Source organism: Malurus melanocephalus, unplaced genomic scaffold, assembly GCF_030028575.1.
Source record: "Malurus melanocephalus ecotype Western Australia unplaced genomic scaffold, MMel_1.1 scaffold_362, whole genome shotgun sequence".
NCBI classification, from domain to species: domain Eukaryota; kingdom Metazoa; phylum Chordata; class Aves; order Passeriformes; family Maluridae; genus Malurus; species Malurus melanocephalus.
The window spans coordinates 124,784-140,688 of NW_026623594.1; the positions used below are offsets into that span (position 1 = coordinate 124,784).

Below are 15,905 nucleotides of genomic sequence, written 5' to 3' on the forward strand. Positions count from 1 at the left end.
TTCCACTCAGGTGCCCCTGCAAGTCTGAAGSTGCTCCGTCACTGCATCCCAAAATGCACCCTCAGATTTCTCCAGAGGCTTTGGGAATTTAGGGCACACTGAACCCAGAGCCTGCCTGAGGACACCAGGGGCCTTTTATTGAAAGGGATTAATGCAAGGGGGCAGCAGAGGGAGTCCTGCCCCAAAAACCACAGCACTTTGTGCCTTACATGGCACTTGCCATCCTGAGATTTCCTGATGAAAGATCCCTCACAGGGCAGAGCCAAGCAAGGGCCCCTGTAAKAAATCAGCACCCCAGCGACTTTGGCTGACGCAGACATTCCTGAGCAGATTTGAWTCTTGTTTGTGAGGAGGGATCCCTCGGTGTCCACACTCTGCACACCCCAGCCACTTGAGAAGCATCTGACAGCCAGTGCACRGCTCAGCTACCCCAGACACATCACAGGGATGCTGATCAGTGGGAAAACACTCGGGTTCCATGAGCTTATTAAAGATAGATTTGTGCTTTGGTCTGCAGAGATAAACAGATCAAAGGCATTTTGGTCTGTGTGCCAGAGCTGCTGGTATCCCCGTTTGGCACAGAGTRAGGATGGGATGTGCTCTCCATTGCCAGGGCAGGGCAGTGGGAGAGCCCAGCCCCATGAGGGAGCAGCGGGGAGTGTGCCCAGGGCCACATCCACTCTGCAATTAGTCCATCCGTGGCTATTTGCATGAGGAACTCGGAAATGGTGGGGACTGAGCACCTCTCTCACACAGCATCACTCCCAACACTGCAGAGCCAAGGGGGTGGCCAAGCTTTGCTGGAGTTCTGCTGCCAGCCCGGGACCTGCTCTGCTCGGGAGGGAGAGCTGAAAGGGGAAACAATTCCTCRCACAGCTGGCCCAGCAGCTGATATTTGCATAGTGCTTTGAAACCCACAGATGAAAGATTTGAGAGACACGAAAGGCTGTCACAGCCTGTTTGTCATTTCGTGTGGTTCCTCCCTGCTATTGCACGCAAAGGAGACAATTTTCAGGGGAGGTGAGCGCAGCCTTGAGGGGAAGATGAAACCGTGTGGGCTTTTCCTGCCACGTCCACTCGCACAAGGAAAAAACGTGCACCCCAATGCTGGCTGGTTTCCAGTCTCCTCCACCCACTTTACAGCCACCTCACCTTCWTCCTTGTCTGTCCCCAGTTCAACACAAGAGTCACCGTCCTCCCTGAGCCATCCCTGAWATCCCACTCCAGGTTTGTGCTTGCTCTCAGGGGACTCGCAGGGACTGCAAAGCCAAAAACTGGGAGCGAGTGATGGCATCAGAGCTCCTGACAGCCGGCAAGAAGAGAGCCGGGAGGGAAGGAGGGAACATCTGCACATGGCAAACCGGGCAGCRAGGGCCCTGAAACCTCAGGTGAGCGAGGAAGGTGATGGCAGCACACAAAAAAAGCAGCAGCGGGAGGCAGCCGGCATCCCACCCCCATCTCCGTGCCAGGCACGGCTCGGCAGAGCCCGACACGCCGCGTTCTCGGAGCCGCGCTCACTTTGAGCATTTCAAATTTGCCGGATGATAACCTCGGAGGGCGAGTTCACGGCTCTGATCCCACCCACTTGAGGTCTGAGTCATGTTGCAGTCACCGCTGCCTGGATATTGGTMCGAGAGGAGGGAGGAGGAGAGGAGAGGGACGGAGAGAGCCGCGGCTCGCAGCGCACGCTTCTGCCTTGGCAACTGAGCCGCACGCAGCCGGGGAAAGTTGGAGACAGCGCGGCCACCGAGGGCTCCCCGCGCTCAGGGGCTCGGGGAAAGCAGCCCCTTTCCCAGGTAAAGCTTTTGCCTTACTTCTTGCTTAGTTGTTACGCTGGTAAAACTTTCAAAGTGAGATTCAGAGGGGTTGGTGGGTCCCTGCTGAGTGGGAYCCTGCAATGGGGCAGCCGGGTCAGAGCAAGAGGGTGTCACTCATGAAACCCTTGTGCCTTCAGCGTCCTGTGGCTGGAGTGGAGGACAGTTTGGGGACTTTTCTGGGTGTTGCTGGTGGTGACAGGTGGATTTGAGAGCGTTAGGGTCAGAGGAAGGGTGTGCCCTGGGCACGGGCACAGAGGCAGAGCCCTGCACATCTGTGGRGTGCAGCATCCCTGCCCCAGCAGCCTCCCCACGGGGTTTGGGGAGCTTGCACCGAGCTGCCCGAGCCCTTTCTCCGAGCCCTCCGGTTTCTCCACGCCCTGGCAGCTGCTGGGCACCTGCTGCAGGGCAGGAGGGCTGGACAGTCCCCAGGGGTGCGTGGTTCTCGCTGTCTCCCTTCCAGGACAGGCTGCAGCAGGAGGCTGAGCCCAGAAACTCCGGCAGCTCCAAGAACATCCTGATACCTCTGTTTTCAGTTTCATCTCTCCTGGGCACTCTCTGCCGAGCAAACTTTCGAAATGCTGCCTGCTCTRCTGGGTTCCTCATAGCTCTCATGTTTCCTGCTTTCAGGGGTCCTGAGCAGCTTCTTACCCACTGAGCTCCTTTCCTCCTAAGGAGGCACGATGGAGGGCTGGTGGTAGTGATGGAATTTTGTGCTGCCTCCCCCAGCCCCTCTGCTCATGCCAGCGGCAATAATTGCTGCTTTGAATTAAACATCACACTGGGATGGGGCAGAGAGAGCACCAGGATCTGGAGAAGCCCAGGGAGAGGGAAAAAAAGTGTCTGGGGATGTTGCCAGGCAGGACACCTGTGCCCCCTCACATTTGTCCACTCTCACATTGCCTTCAACTCCTACCTCTGGCAAATTTGCTCTTGTCCCATTGTGAGTCAGGCTCATGGGTCTGCCCGGGGATCAAGAAGCACATTCCCAGCTTGGGAGTTCTGCAATTCCCACCGTCAAACCTCAAACATCCTCTCTGAGACCAGAAGAAACCCCCACACTCCTGCCCATCTTTGGCTGAAGYACCACTCCCAGCACGCCCAGATGTTTGATCTCAGGAAGGAGCTGAACATCATTTTAGAAAAAAAAGCCACAATGCTCTGCTGTGAGCTCTGCACAGCCAGGAAATTCACTTTGCTCCTAAGTGATTTCTGTCAGCACTTTTCTGGGAAAAAATCTGACACSGGAGGCAGAGTGCTCCTCTCTGCCCCGGTACCTGCTCATGGTGCCAATGTACCCAGGCTTTTTACAGGTTTGAAACAAATCTCTTATGCCAGAAGTAGAAGCACCAGGAGGGAGAGCAGCCAATGCATTCCCGGCTGGAGCAGGCACTGCATCCCATTAATCTTACTGCAAAAGTGCACAAAGTGCTGGAATTAATGATGTCRGGGGAAGGAATGCTGAAAGACGGGGAGGGGGGATAAAAAGGTAAAATGCAACAGAAATTTCCTGTGAATAAATCACAGTCCCCTCCCCAGAGGAGATAAATGCCATTTTAAAGGGGAACACAGTGGATCAAATGCACCATGGACTGCAATAGAGTAGAAAATATCTGTTCAGGCAAGAGAAGGCAGAAATTACTATGAGAATTGTAAAGAGGATAATGGGGAGACGCGAGGATATTACGACGGAAGGATCATTAGTGCACCAGAGAAGGCTATTAACAGAGTTCCTTAAAGATCAGCCTAGAGGTAAATTATATTTAATGGTTTTCATTAGTGATCTTGGCTCAGAAAATGAGGGYTCCTTTAAGAGAAATGTACTGGTGAGAAACTTGGGAAAAGTTTTGCAYTGGACAAAGGACTAGGTGCTACAGGAGAAGAASCAGAGGATCAGAWGATTAACAGAAACACASCAGGCTGGCACAAGCTCATATGCTYAGGGTCTAACAGCAAAAAGTGCKCCTCTAAACAGCTGAAAACACCATAGGAAAAATATCTGGATATTAGGGAACCCCAGGATGACTGCAACAAAACAAATGCAACCCGACAAGTCTTCACAGCTGAGCTGGCATCCATCAGAATGCCAGCACCAGAAAGATGACCCAGAAGCAGTGCCCTGCTCTGGTTCCTTCAGTGTGAGGAGGGTGATTTTGAACCRGGAGCAGGTCCAGGCTGTGATAATGAGGATAATCAGGTAAATGTAAAAGCTGCCTGGTGAGACAGGGCTGGAAGGGTATCATTTATTCCGGCTGTTGCTGGAAAGACTGCCATGGGAAACAGCTGCTGCACTCGTACATGGAGGAGGAAACCAACTCCCTGTGCCAAAACACAACGGGAGCAAAGGACAYGGGTACTGAAGGGGGCTGGAGTGACCTGGGCAGAGAGCCAGGGGCACGTGTGGAGTGACAGAGGGCCAGGAGAGTGRCAGGGCTCCAGGAGAGAGCCCTGAGCTGGATGCATCATCCAGGGTCTGTGTCCTGACGGCAGCGAGCTGACAGCCCCCCATCTATACCAGCCCTCCAGCCTGCTTTTCCTGCAGAGCCACGTCCAGAGGCTGTGCTCACCTGGGGGAAGGTTTCTGTGAGATGATTTGGGTGAGGGATACGGGAAAGTCTCCCACTTTCCCAATGCCCACCACAGCCAGGGTTGCAGCATCACACATCCGAGCTGGCAGGCAGCACATCCTGCCCCATTCCATGGAGGAACAACCCAAGGGTTTGCAGGAAGCTGAGCCTTGCAGCCACAGGGAACTCTACTTGGCCTCCTCTGCAGGGATGGGGACACCTCTGTCCTCTTGCAAGTCTCCATTCCTTGCCCTGAGCTAATCTGAAAAAGCAATTAAGAAGCACAACTCCTTCTGGGCACGCCAGCAGTGCAGGGCTGCACCGAGAGCTGCCCTGGCACCGTGGCAGGAGCCAAACATGACCATGTGCCCAGGGCTGGGACCCACCAGCAGAGCCCATGTGAGCTGCGAGAGCCAGAGGCACGAGCAGGCTGTTGGTGTGTGGTGGAGCAGCCACGTAGGAGGCTGCARTCCACCCACGGCATTTTCTAAGAGTGCTACTCCCCCTATAATTTAATCTGCCATTTCCACATGTTGGGAGCAAYGCAAAAACATCCCTTTCACTTGGAAATACCCTTGTGTGAGAACAACCTGTTCTCCTCGCTGCCGTCAGTGGGCAGGCAGCGTTCAGCTTGTTCCGCGCTGCTTTTGTGCACGAACAAAGAGCTTTCCATGGCGAGAGCCTGAGCTGCAGCTGGAGGTGAGGAACCGCTCCACACGCTGCTGCTGTGGCTGAAAGCATCACGTCCCTCTCCCGACAGCCTTGATCACCCAAACTCACAGGACCTCCTGTCTGGCGATGAGTTTGCTCTGCTCAGCAAAAGGATTCTCCCCCAGGCTGGTTCATGGTTTGTTGTTCGTTTTCCATGCCTTCAGGAGCAGCAGGGCTGTGGGTATCGCCTCTAATCTCAGTGGTCCAGTCCCAATCTCTCCCCTATACAGCTCCTGGCAATCAGTGGTTTTTACTGCAGTCTCCCTGGTGTACTCCTTCCCCATACTTTTAGCCTTGAATCAAAGAAATAAATCATCTGAAGAGTATTAGAACCTGCGCCACACTGATATCTTGTTGCAAGGGGGAGTTTAATTTTAAAATCTCACCTTTGTCCTCTGACAAGGCTGGACCTTTTCCTTTCCTGGAGTTTTTTCCGATTTCTCCATCTTTGCAGCCCATTGTGCTCTGCAGAGAAGCAGTTCTACTTTCACAGCTGCTCCATGGGGTGCAGAGAGCCTGGAGAGCTGAGTCCTGCACCACCCAGGGGGAACAGCACGTCAAGGAGGATGGGAAGACCCCTCATCTCATCTGGGATGTTCATGGTGGGAAATCACGTCTCAGACACAGTCAGCTCCAGTACAGCCAGTCCAGCCCTCTGTCTCATCCCTGCAGTGCCTCAGTTTCCCTTTAGGTATCTTCCCAACACGGATATTGCTTCCAATCACACAGGAGCCTTTGAATCTAGTAGAGGTGGGGTCTCGGAGATCACCCGAATCCGCAGCTCGTCTGGAAGTTAGAGTGGTTTGCTCTGTTGTTTCTTCCTTTGCAAAAATGTGGATTTTTGTTATTTCTATCCAGACAGAAAATAGCTAGAAAAAGTAAGTCTACAAGGGATGTTCCTCTTCCCTCCCAAGACCCAGAGGAGAGTGGGGATTTCCTGTACAGGCTACAGRAGCTGCTGTCCTTTGTGATGTCAGGGACCAGCCCAGAGCATGGGCTCCTGCAAAGCACAAACAAACACAAGGGCAAAGTTTAATGGGACTCGAAGCCACAGCCAAGCTTCAGAAATTACTGTAGTGGTGACTAATTTGCATGAGAGCTGCTTTCTCAGGAAGACTATTTCCTGTATCCTCCTCATTCTCACTTTTATTGTGAGCCTACAGGAACAYGATGCTTTTAAAATCCCCGCCCTTCTCTCAACATCCCCCCCCTTACATGGGCACCCCTAGGGTTGGGAGAGCCCAGCTGGCASGTACATGGGTGCCTGGCTGCCAAAGGACTTTCCAGTTTGGGTTTAAGTGGGCTGGAGCAGCCAGGGAGGTGCAGACACCCTGTTTCTGGAGGGGTTTGAGGGAAGCTCAAAGGGTCTTCACCCACTGCAGCTCTGACTTGGTGCTTTCACAGRATCAYRGAATGGTTTGGGCTGGAATGGATCTTACAGAGCATCTCATTCTACCCCTCTGTCATGGCAGGAACACCTTCCACTGTCCCAGGGTGCTCCAAGYCCCCTCCARCCTGGCCTTGGACACTTCCAGGGGTGGGGCAGACACAGCTTCTCTGGCCMACCCCTACCAGGCTCTCACCAGACACATTCTTTTGCAGATTGTCCTCGGGAGGTGGCAAAGCTCTGTCCCTGCTGGAGGAGTGTTGACCACATACACAGAGGGCATGAGACCCCACAGGACCTGACCCCATGTTCTCTCAGAGGAAAGSAGAAGGCAGGAAAGGAAAAGGGGCAGCTGAGACCCACCAGCAGCTGCCAGGGCATCATCTCCAGCGCCAAGCTCCCAGAAGGGGCAAACAGGCACCAGTGAGTTGCAGGGGCACACCATTCCTAGGCCATGTCATTCCCAGCACACAAGGCTGAACATGAAAAGTGACTCTGCAATGTTCTCCAAGGTCACTGCAGACCAAGGATTGCTCTGGGAAGGGCTCTAGGCCTGCCTGGCACAGGCTCYGAGCAGCTCTGGAGCTGATGATAGCAGGACTGCTCCATCCATGCAACAGCACCATGGATCCGTGTTACAACCACACCAGCGCTCAAAAGAGGTTGGACTTTCCCCTGCAGCTGCTGGTCGGGTCCTTCCTCGTCATCCTCATCAYGATCACCCTCTGTGGTAACATCATYGTGTGCCTGGCCGTCACCCTGGACCGGCGTCTGCGCAGCCTGACCAACTGCATCATCGTGTCCCTGGCCATCACAGACCTGCTGCTGGGCCTCCTGGTGCTGCCCTTCTCCGCCTACTACGAGCTGGCCAAGGAGTGGCCCTTTGGCAGCGTTCTGTGCAACATCTACACCAGCCTGGACGTCATGCTGTGCACGGCCTCCATCCTCAACCTCTTCATGATCAGCCTGGACCGCTACTTCGCCGTCACCACGCCRCTGCGCTACCGCCAGCTGGTCACTCCGTCCCGGGTGGCCGTGGGTTTGGTCGTCATCTGGACGGTTTCGCTGATGGTTTCCTTCCTGCCCATCCACCTGGGCTGGAACACCAACGGCACGGCCGTGCAGAACACGGGCCCCRCCAGCCACAAGCAGTGCACGCTGGCCGTGAACCCCGTGTACGGCTTGGTGGATGCCCTGCTCACCTTCTACATCCCCCTGGTCATCATGTGCATCACCTACTACAAGATCCTCAGGATAGCCAGGGAGCAGGCCAAGAGGATCAACCACACGTGGGGCAGCAGCCCCAYGCCGCCCATGGTGAGGGAGCACAAAGCCACCGTGACGCTGGCAGTGGTGCTGGGGGCGTTCATCGTCTGCTGGTTCCCCTATTTCACCGTCTTCACCTACCGGGGCGTGTGGGGGGACGGCAGGGTGGAGGGCACGCCCATGTCCATCGTGCTCTGGCTGGGCTATGCCAACTCAGCCCTGAACCCCATCCTCTACGGGACCCTCAACAGGGATTTCCGAGTGGCCTACCAGCACTTGCTGCGCTGCTGGAGGACGGGGCACCTCAGGAACTCTCACCTGCCTCCCCTCCAGAAGGGCCAGCCCAGGGACAGGCAGGGCCAGGGCAGGCMGGAGGGCAAACCCTTGAAACTGGAGGTGAGGAACAAGAAGGGGACCCTGCTCACTGATGGAGCCCTCAAGAGGTAAGAGCCTTCCCACACTCGGGGCTTTGATGGCAGGTCTGTCCCCAGAGAGGAAGGCAGAGGTGGGGACACCYCRTTTTCCATGAACTTTTRASCARCAAACTGATGCCYCAGMAGGAGATCCTTGTCCAGGCAACTCYTAAATTGTACCACTCAAAAATTCATCACCACCCACAGGGAACCCAGCTTGCAGCCCCTCCACTCTGGTAGCACAACTCCAGCTACTCCAGCTTCCCACACAGCTGCCCTCCCCTAGAATTGCCACCGTTCAAAGGGAACACAAAATGTCCCCTGGCTTTGCTGGGTGATTGGGACAGTTTTGCCATCAGAATTTGTTGTACAGAATGGGGTGCAGCTGTTAGCTGGGGCTGCTCCTTAAAAGCAGTCCTGTCCCAGCAAAGTCAGGGCACAAGACAGAGCTGCAGGGACCCAGGAACCTCCCARCACAGAGGGGAAAACAGGAATTGGTTGTGGGACACAGAGTCAGAGCACCTGCAGCCAGAGAGTCCCAAAATCTGGCTCCCAGTTCCCTGGAGAGTGGCTCGGCCACTTCCTGGCCATCAGTTTGCATCAGCAGTGAATTCAGCCAACAGCAAGTTCCATTCCCATCTCTGGAAAGGGGCAGRAGTAGCCCAAATTAGGTTGGCAAGTGTTTTTAGAAATACAAATAACACACGTAAAGTTAGAGCCAAAAATCGTCATCCCAAGCACGTTACGAGGGAGAGAGGTGGTGGGAGAGCAGGATGGGAGCAAAATGGGCAAGTTCTGTGCCAGGCTGCATGCCCAGCCCCTCCCTGGGCACCCACAGGGCTGTGCCACCCTCCCCTGCCTCACTCCCAGGCGCTCTCTCAGCCAAGCACAAGGCGAAGGGAGAAGCAGGCTGTCAATCTGCCGCTCCTGAGACTAATCTAACCTCCAAGCAGAGCCTGATAAGCAGCCCAGAAACTTTCCATCCACAGATAAGGAGTCCTTTGATTCCCCGTTCCCCGGCAGAGAAGCCGTGCTCGTGCGCTCTGGCAGCACGTGCCCTTGATCCTGCCCCAGAAAAAGAATTTAAGCCACCGAAAGGAGAACTCAGAGAGGTGAACCAAAGTTCAGAGCCACCCGAAAGGCTGAGACAGCATCGTGCCTCTCCCAGGGCTCCAACGTGACTTCACCCCAGGGACAGGGGCAGAAAAGAGATACRGAGGGATGGATTAGAGCAAACACARRAATGYRGGTCCTGGGGCTGCCTTTTCAGTTTCCAAGGGATGAATGAAGAGCCCAGAGTTATAGGGTTTGGTAAATTGTAGGTTGTGTGTAAAAACATAGGGAAAATGTGTGTCTGAGGTGGTGGAGGTGTTTCTGCAAACACCAGGGACAAAGAGAGCTGTACTCACACAGGAGTGTGAGCTCTGAGGTTCTGCAGCTGAGCAGGGAGAGCTGGCCATGGGGAGCAGGCTGCCAGGATTTCCCTGCACAGCTCAGAGAGAAGAGAATAGAAATGTCAATGTCTTCTCGAAATGCTGCCTTGCCACAAAGGRAGAATAATGACTTGGAGGGAGATAAAAGGGGAAGAGAAACGGGTTTCTGTTCCTCAGGCACAGGGCAGGGTCATTGATTTCCTGGCTTTCCCCCTCCCATCTTTTCTGGGTAGAAAAGATTCTTCCCCTTGTTCCCCAGAGGGAACACTCAAGCAAGGGGGTGTTTCTTGTCCTTTCTAAATCCAGAGAGCTTCCTCCCCATCCTACATAACATCACCTCTGTGGTTTCTTCTCACAATCAGATAAGAGTTGTTCAAGCACCGCTTTACTTTCTCTCCCTCTCTTCAAACTCCTCTCACCTCACAGCAATGATGCACCAATGATCCTTTGTGGCCCCTTCCAGCCCTTTTTTCCAYAGTCAGATACATCCATGTCTGCTGGTGGTGATCAGGATCAGCTAACACCACCCAAGAGAGGTGAGCACAGGATTTACCTGTTCACCAAAAACCTGGCAGCCAATTTCACCCCCAGCACAAACCAAGCTGGTTCTTCTCCTCTCTTCCTCTCCAAGACTCAGAATCTTCCGACTCATCTGCCCTGAACATGTTAACAGGAAAAGACCAACATAAATCATTCCAGAAACTCATAACCCCCCAGAGAAGAGCACCCAGAGCTYAGAAGAGCTCTGCTCAGARCAGCTCCTTGGGGTCATTCAAGGRAAAGCTCAACCAGCAGAATTTTGAACCACTGCCCTTAATAACAATGTTCTTTTTGGTTAGGAGGCATGGAGAAAAGACCAACAAACAAGAGTGGGAATAGTGGGAACTGCAGCCAGTTTGAGAGGTCACTCAGGGCTCAGTCAGGAGCAGGAYTGGGAATCAAAAGCCACAGGGCATTTCCATGGGTGAGGAGCAGGTGGGGTGGAGAGCGCAGGGCCAAGCAGAGGTGCAAGGGAAGAGAGCTGATTCCATCGCCCCATGGGGCAGCAGAGAGGAAGGCAATTCACACAAAAACACTAAAGAAAAGCAAAGGACCTCAGGAATCTGCTTCAGCACAGTGGGACAAGGCTCTAAAGAGACCTGGTGCTTGGCACACTCATGGCTSCAGGCTGTGAGACCAAAGCCTGAGATCCAGACAGATTAAAATCCTCAGAGAAGGAGTGTTGAGCACTAACAGGGATGGGCTGAAAACTCTGGAGCTGAGTGAATGGCTCTGGATCACRTTCTTGCATGTCAGCTGTGCTTAGAGCAGCCTGGGACAGGACTATGGCCACAATAAATGGGCAGAGGAGAAGCCAGATCCTGTTGGAAAAAAATCACTTTCCTGGTCACAACATTCCTGCCCCAGCTGCAGCCTCAGGGGACAGACACCGGGCAGACACTGCCTGGTGCTTCACAGAGCAGAGCCAGGCTCAGCCAGGCTGGACTGACAGACTGGCCTCTTCTTTTCCTCTTTTTTCTATCTTCCTGCACAATTCTTCTTTTCCTCTGTTTTCCTTCTTCATATGTAATTTTTCTCTTCTTTTTCTCATTTTTCTATCTTCATTTTTCTATCTTCTTTCCCTCTGTTTTCTATCTTCATGTGCAATTCTTCTTTTCCTCTGTTTTCTATCTTCATGTGCAATTCTTCTTTTCCTCTGTTTTCTATCTTCATGTGCAATTTAATCCCTTCCAGCACCGGAGCTTTTCTGTGAGTCTCAGCCAGCCCACTGCCCGAGGACCCACATCTCCCAGCCTTCAACTCCTGGCTGCCCTCTCCCAAAATCCTGTGTGTGAGGTTGAAACGACAACACTCAGCTTTCCTCAGTGAGAAACTCGACAGCAGAGGTGAGAGCTGCAAGGTGAGTACAAGGCCAGGGTGGCTGGGTGCGATGAAGGAGGAGGCTCCTGTCCCTGCTGTGGCATTTTTCCACTGCATTTTTTTTTTGATTCAGGCATCCCATCCTGATGGCACCTGGTGCAAAGGGTGGCACCATCAGAGGTGCACCTTCACTCCTTCATCCAGCACTGTTTGCTCTCCAAACCCAGCCCCAAGCCCAGGGRAGGTGCACAGAGCCGGGCCCCCCTCCCTGTGGCTGCCTTGGAGGTTTGGGCTTGCAGAACCAGCCTGAGATGCCCTGGGAGATGCTGCATCCTCACGCACTGCAGAGGCAGCTGCATTCAGACCACGGATTTCCAGCACACTTCATTTTCATGCAAGCCTACATCCACATAAATTGCCAGCAGCTTTGGCGGAGATGCTGGCAGGGCTCCCGAGGTGAAGAGCTGATGCTGCACCAGGCTTTGCTGCACTCTCCAAGCGGTGCTGGGCTGGAGGCCATGGCTGCCATGCATGGGGAATGCCTCTCATCTCCAGAGAGCCACTTTGTGCTCAGCTTTTCTCAGGAAGAGTCAGGCAAGGTCACCCCGACCTCCACACGCTCTCCCTGCAGCGCTGCTYGCTGATAACCTGGGCTCTCCATATTGACTGTGCCTCGAGGGAAAAAACATGGTCACCTCTGTGCTGGAAGCTGAGCACAACCTATCCCTGCTGCACACTGAGCACTGCTAACCTTAGCCAAGGTCACAGCAACAGCAGGAGCTGCTGCTCTGTGCACACACAGAGCTGCAAGGGTGCTGGAGCACAGGGTCCCCCTAACAGCACCAAACTGCTCTGCTCCCCCTGAATCACCCTGGAAACGCCAGTGCCCGTCAGCAGCAGGAGAACCACAGCAGTGGAGGCTGCAGATGCAGCTCCTTGGGGAGGAATCGTTGCTGCCCTGCAGGAAGGAGCAGAATGAAGCCCCCAGTCTGGAAAGCACAAAGCAAAGCTGCCCAGGGCAGGCACAGCACTCACCCCCTCAGCGGTGAGACACAAGGCACAGTCATCTCTGCTGCTGTCATTGCCCAGCAGCAGGGGCAGAGGGGACACCAATTCCTGCTCTTCTGCTTCGTGCTTTCCATCTCTGCGCACGTGTTCGAAGACGCACGTAGTTTGTAGTTTCCGTGAGGTAAAGGCAAAATGCCAGCCATCCCTTGAGAGACTGCTGATCTAATCAGCAGAGTGAAGCAAAGGCCTGGGGGAGAGGTTTGCAGGAGATCTGAGGACCTGGCCTGGCCACAGATTTCCTTTCTGYACCATGGGGGTGGGGACAGGAAATGCCACCTCGTACAGGACACCCACCCAAAGAGTCTCTGACTTAAAAAAATCCCTGATCCACAGCAATATTGGGGGAAAGGCCATGGGAGAAGCAGCACACAGGAGCAGAGCACTGCCAGCCTCAGGACACCAACTTTTGTCAGGTTACAGCTCAGGACACCAACTTTTGTCAGGTTACACCTCTGACAGCCCTGCTGCTGCTGGCTGGTCCGAGGGACAGGAAGAACAGGCAGAGAAAACCACAAAGCAGAGTGATATCGCTCAGGGGGGAGTTGGGTGATAGATCTTGGGGTGCTGCAAGCCTGYTCAGCCCTGCCCAAATGTCAGCACTCAGCATTTAGCCGTGCTCTGCTGAGAGCATCCTCGCAGCATCGCATCACGGTCCCTCCCAGGCACAACAGGAGCTGAATGCAGCATCCCTCACACACTGGGATGGGGAGGGGGGGAGATGGACCCATCTGAACCCTGCAAAGCCACTGATCGCCCTCTGTTCCCCTGCAGGATCCCTGCTCTGGCATTCACTGCTCTGCCCAGCCGGGAGGGTGGAGTTTTGGAGAGCCCTCGGAGGAGCTGCACAAGAACATCTCCCCAGCCCTGCCTGGCAGTGACAGTTTGAGCATCAAGCCCCAGCCCCATCTCAGCAGGAAGAGATGCCTGAGGAGGGGTCAGAAGCCAGCACACGCCCCTGGCAGGGCTGGCACGGGGGTCACCTCCCCAGAGCCACAACAGAGGGTCAGGCTGCAAGGGCACAGGGTGGAAAAAGGGCAAAGGGGCTGCAGTCGAGCTCTTGGTGCCAGGCACAGCAGCTTAGGATGGAGAAAGGCAACAGAGGCACTGCCTGCCCTGGTGCCCTGCGCCATACCCACCCCTCAGAGGGGGTGGTGAGGCAGGGCGGTTCAGAGTGGTGGGTGGTGGCACTCACCAGTGCCAGCTGTCTGTGCTCACGACATCCCCGTCCCTCAGTGTCCCTGCTGCAGCAGGACTGCCTCCCACACCGGGGAGGGTTTGGCATCCCTGGGGCTGTCCTTGATACACACTCCCTGTCCCAGCCCTGCTGCAAGGCAGAATGGAGCTCTGCAGGGCCACGGGGAGGATCTGAGCAGCCAGGGTTTGCCCCAGGCTCTGCCCTCCCCAGCAGCTCAATGTGAACGCTCCCAAAAGAGGATGTTTCTGCCCCAAGCCTGTGCAGGAATCAYCAGTGATATAAAAATCTGTTTAAGACGGGAATCTGTGTAAGAAGGAAAATGAGATGCTTGATTTGTTCGGGCATGTTTTGTCCGGGGAAGAGCCTCCCTGTCCCTCTATACCCTGCTGTCCCATCCCCATCCCGCTGCTGGGACACAGAGGGACACTCAGCACAAGGACAGATTGAGAAATTGCCCCATCAGCAGCTTTACAGAGCAGCAGGAGCCGAGTCCCTGCCGAGGAGCACACGGGGAGCTGGTGTTCCCCAAACAAAGCAGGCAGGAGCGGGCCGGAACCGCCTGCAGCAGCCACGCTCCGCTCCAGCTCGGAGAAAAACTGGCAAACACACACCCAAACCCCTGCCACCTATGATAACAATTAGAGACTTATCTAATTGCAAAAATAATTGCAATTGAAGTGTTTAATTACCATACTAAGCAGGAAGAGCCGTTTCCTACTGTTCCAGCAGCACTCCCGATCCATCAAACAAGGTTTGGGGCTTGTTTGGGTGCTGGGCTTTTTTGGTTGGTTTTTTATTTTTTTTTAATTTTATTATTAGATTGCAGCCCCAGGGGATGAAGAGATTTGCTAATTAGGGTCTYGGAGAACAGCTACCAATTCACAAACACTTGCTTTTAATTTCAATACTAACGAGGTTGGAAGGGGGAGAAATCCAAAGCGCAGAACATCTGTGGCTGCTGCAGCGCTGTCCCAGCCCCTCACTGGGCTGACATTGCTCGTGGACCATCCCAGAGCCCACGGGATGGACTAGGAAGGGCTGGCTCGGTGCAAACATAGACAGGGTGGAGCTGCTGCTCCGGGTCACCGCAGCCACCACACAAACTAATCCGAGCATCGATCGTCTGTCTAATCCCCTCGGGGACCATCGGCTTTCTCAGTGATGGGCTAATCCCGGTCCTGAGGCAGCCGTTCCATCCCCTGGGGGTGCAGCAGCGAGAATTTCTCCAGGTGACTGCTTGGTTTTGTTCTCCTCTAAACTGACAACAAAAGGGAATTTAATTCTCTCACCAAGCAGCAATTCTGTGAGGGAAGAGAAAGTGCTTAGGAAGCTCCTAACCAACATCTGCTCTCTCAGATAGGAAATATCCCCGGCTAGTGGAGGCAGCAYGGGCACGGATGGCTGCCAAGCACGTGGGGACATCCCCATCCCCCTGTCCTGCCGGGGACACAGAGCTCACCCTGCCCTGTACATGGGACCAAATCCTCACCGCAGGGACCCACGGTGCCTACCTGGGCTCCTTCCACCAAACCACCTCTCCCGTCCTCGCCACAGCTCTGGGTAGGGCCCAAAAACCTGCAAAGAGGAGACACGGGGAAGGAGAGAAGCGCACAGGAGGCGGCAGCAGCCGCAGGGCATCCAGGCATCCTGTCCCCCAGGAGCGCAGTGAGACGAGGTGGCTGCCACGGGCCRGAGGCAAAGGAGCGTTTTATTTCTTTTAGATAAAAGAGAAACATCAGTAGAATGAGAAAAAAGTGTCTTGGGCTCGGGTTTTTTTTTTTTTTCAGGCTGTCATGTGATTAAACACAGAGGAAATAGAAAGGTAGAGAACAGCCCCGAGCAGTCGAAAATGAGAAACTTTGTGTTAGAAATCTCAAGATTGGATTTTCTGGAATAAAATACATTTTGGGGTCACTCACCCAACGGTTCTGGCCGGGGAATTAAGCCTCTGGAAAGGTTGTGGAATCCATTGCCTCCCCCAAGATCTAAAAATTGCATTTCCATGCCAAAGCATCTKGAAACCAAGGACAAGGCCTCCCTTGCAGCATGCAGGGGATGGCCATGAGGAATCCATCAGGTGGTGCCCAGGCGCCTTTCTGGCCTCACCTAAGCCCAGCATTGTCRCCCAGCGTTTCCCCACAGCCAAGAAAGCCAAGGCTGGCRGTGCCAGAGGCACAGGGTGACCCCRGCC

The 15,905-nt window shown here is 54.4% G+C and overlaps 1 protein-coding gene across 3 annotated transcripts; it reads left to right on the forward strand.

Annotated features, from left to right (window-relative positions):
* The first annotated feature begins 1,548 nt into the window (after window positions 1–1,548).
* Window positions 1,549–15,623, forward strand: HRH2 (histamine receptor H2). 3 transcript variants are annotated; one of them, XR_008966154.1, is made up of 4 exons: window positions 1,549–1,796; window positions 6,695–8,188; window positions 11,326–11,491; window positions 11,585–15,623. XR_008966154.1 is itself a non-coding variant. In XM_057378550.1 (3 exons), the coding sequence occupies exons 2-3, from the start codon at window positions 7,068–7,070 to the stop codon at window positions 11,342–11,344; spliced, it is 1,140 nt and encodes a 379-aa protein (XP_057234533.1). In that variant the 5' UTR covers window positions 1,549–1,796; window positions 6,695–7,067; the 3' UTR covers window positions 11,345–11,578. The 3 variants fall into 3 exon arrangements, 1 of the variants encoding a protein (XP_057234533.1); XR_008966153.1 differs by having other exon boundaries at window positions 13,291–15,623; XM_057378550.1 differs by lacking the exon at window positions 11,585–15,623 and having other exon boundaries at window positions 11,326–11,578.
* The last annotated feature ends 282 nt before the right edge of the window (window positions 15,624–15,905 follow it).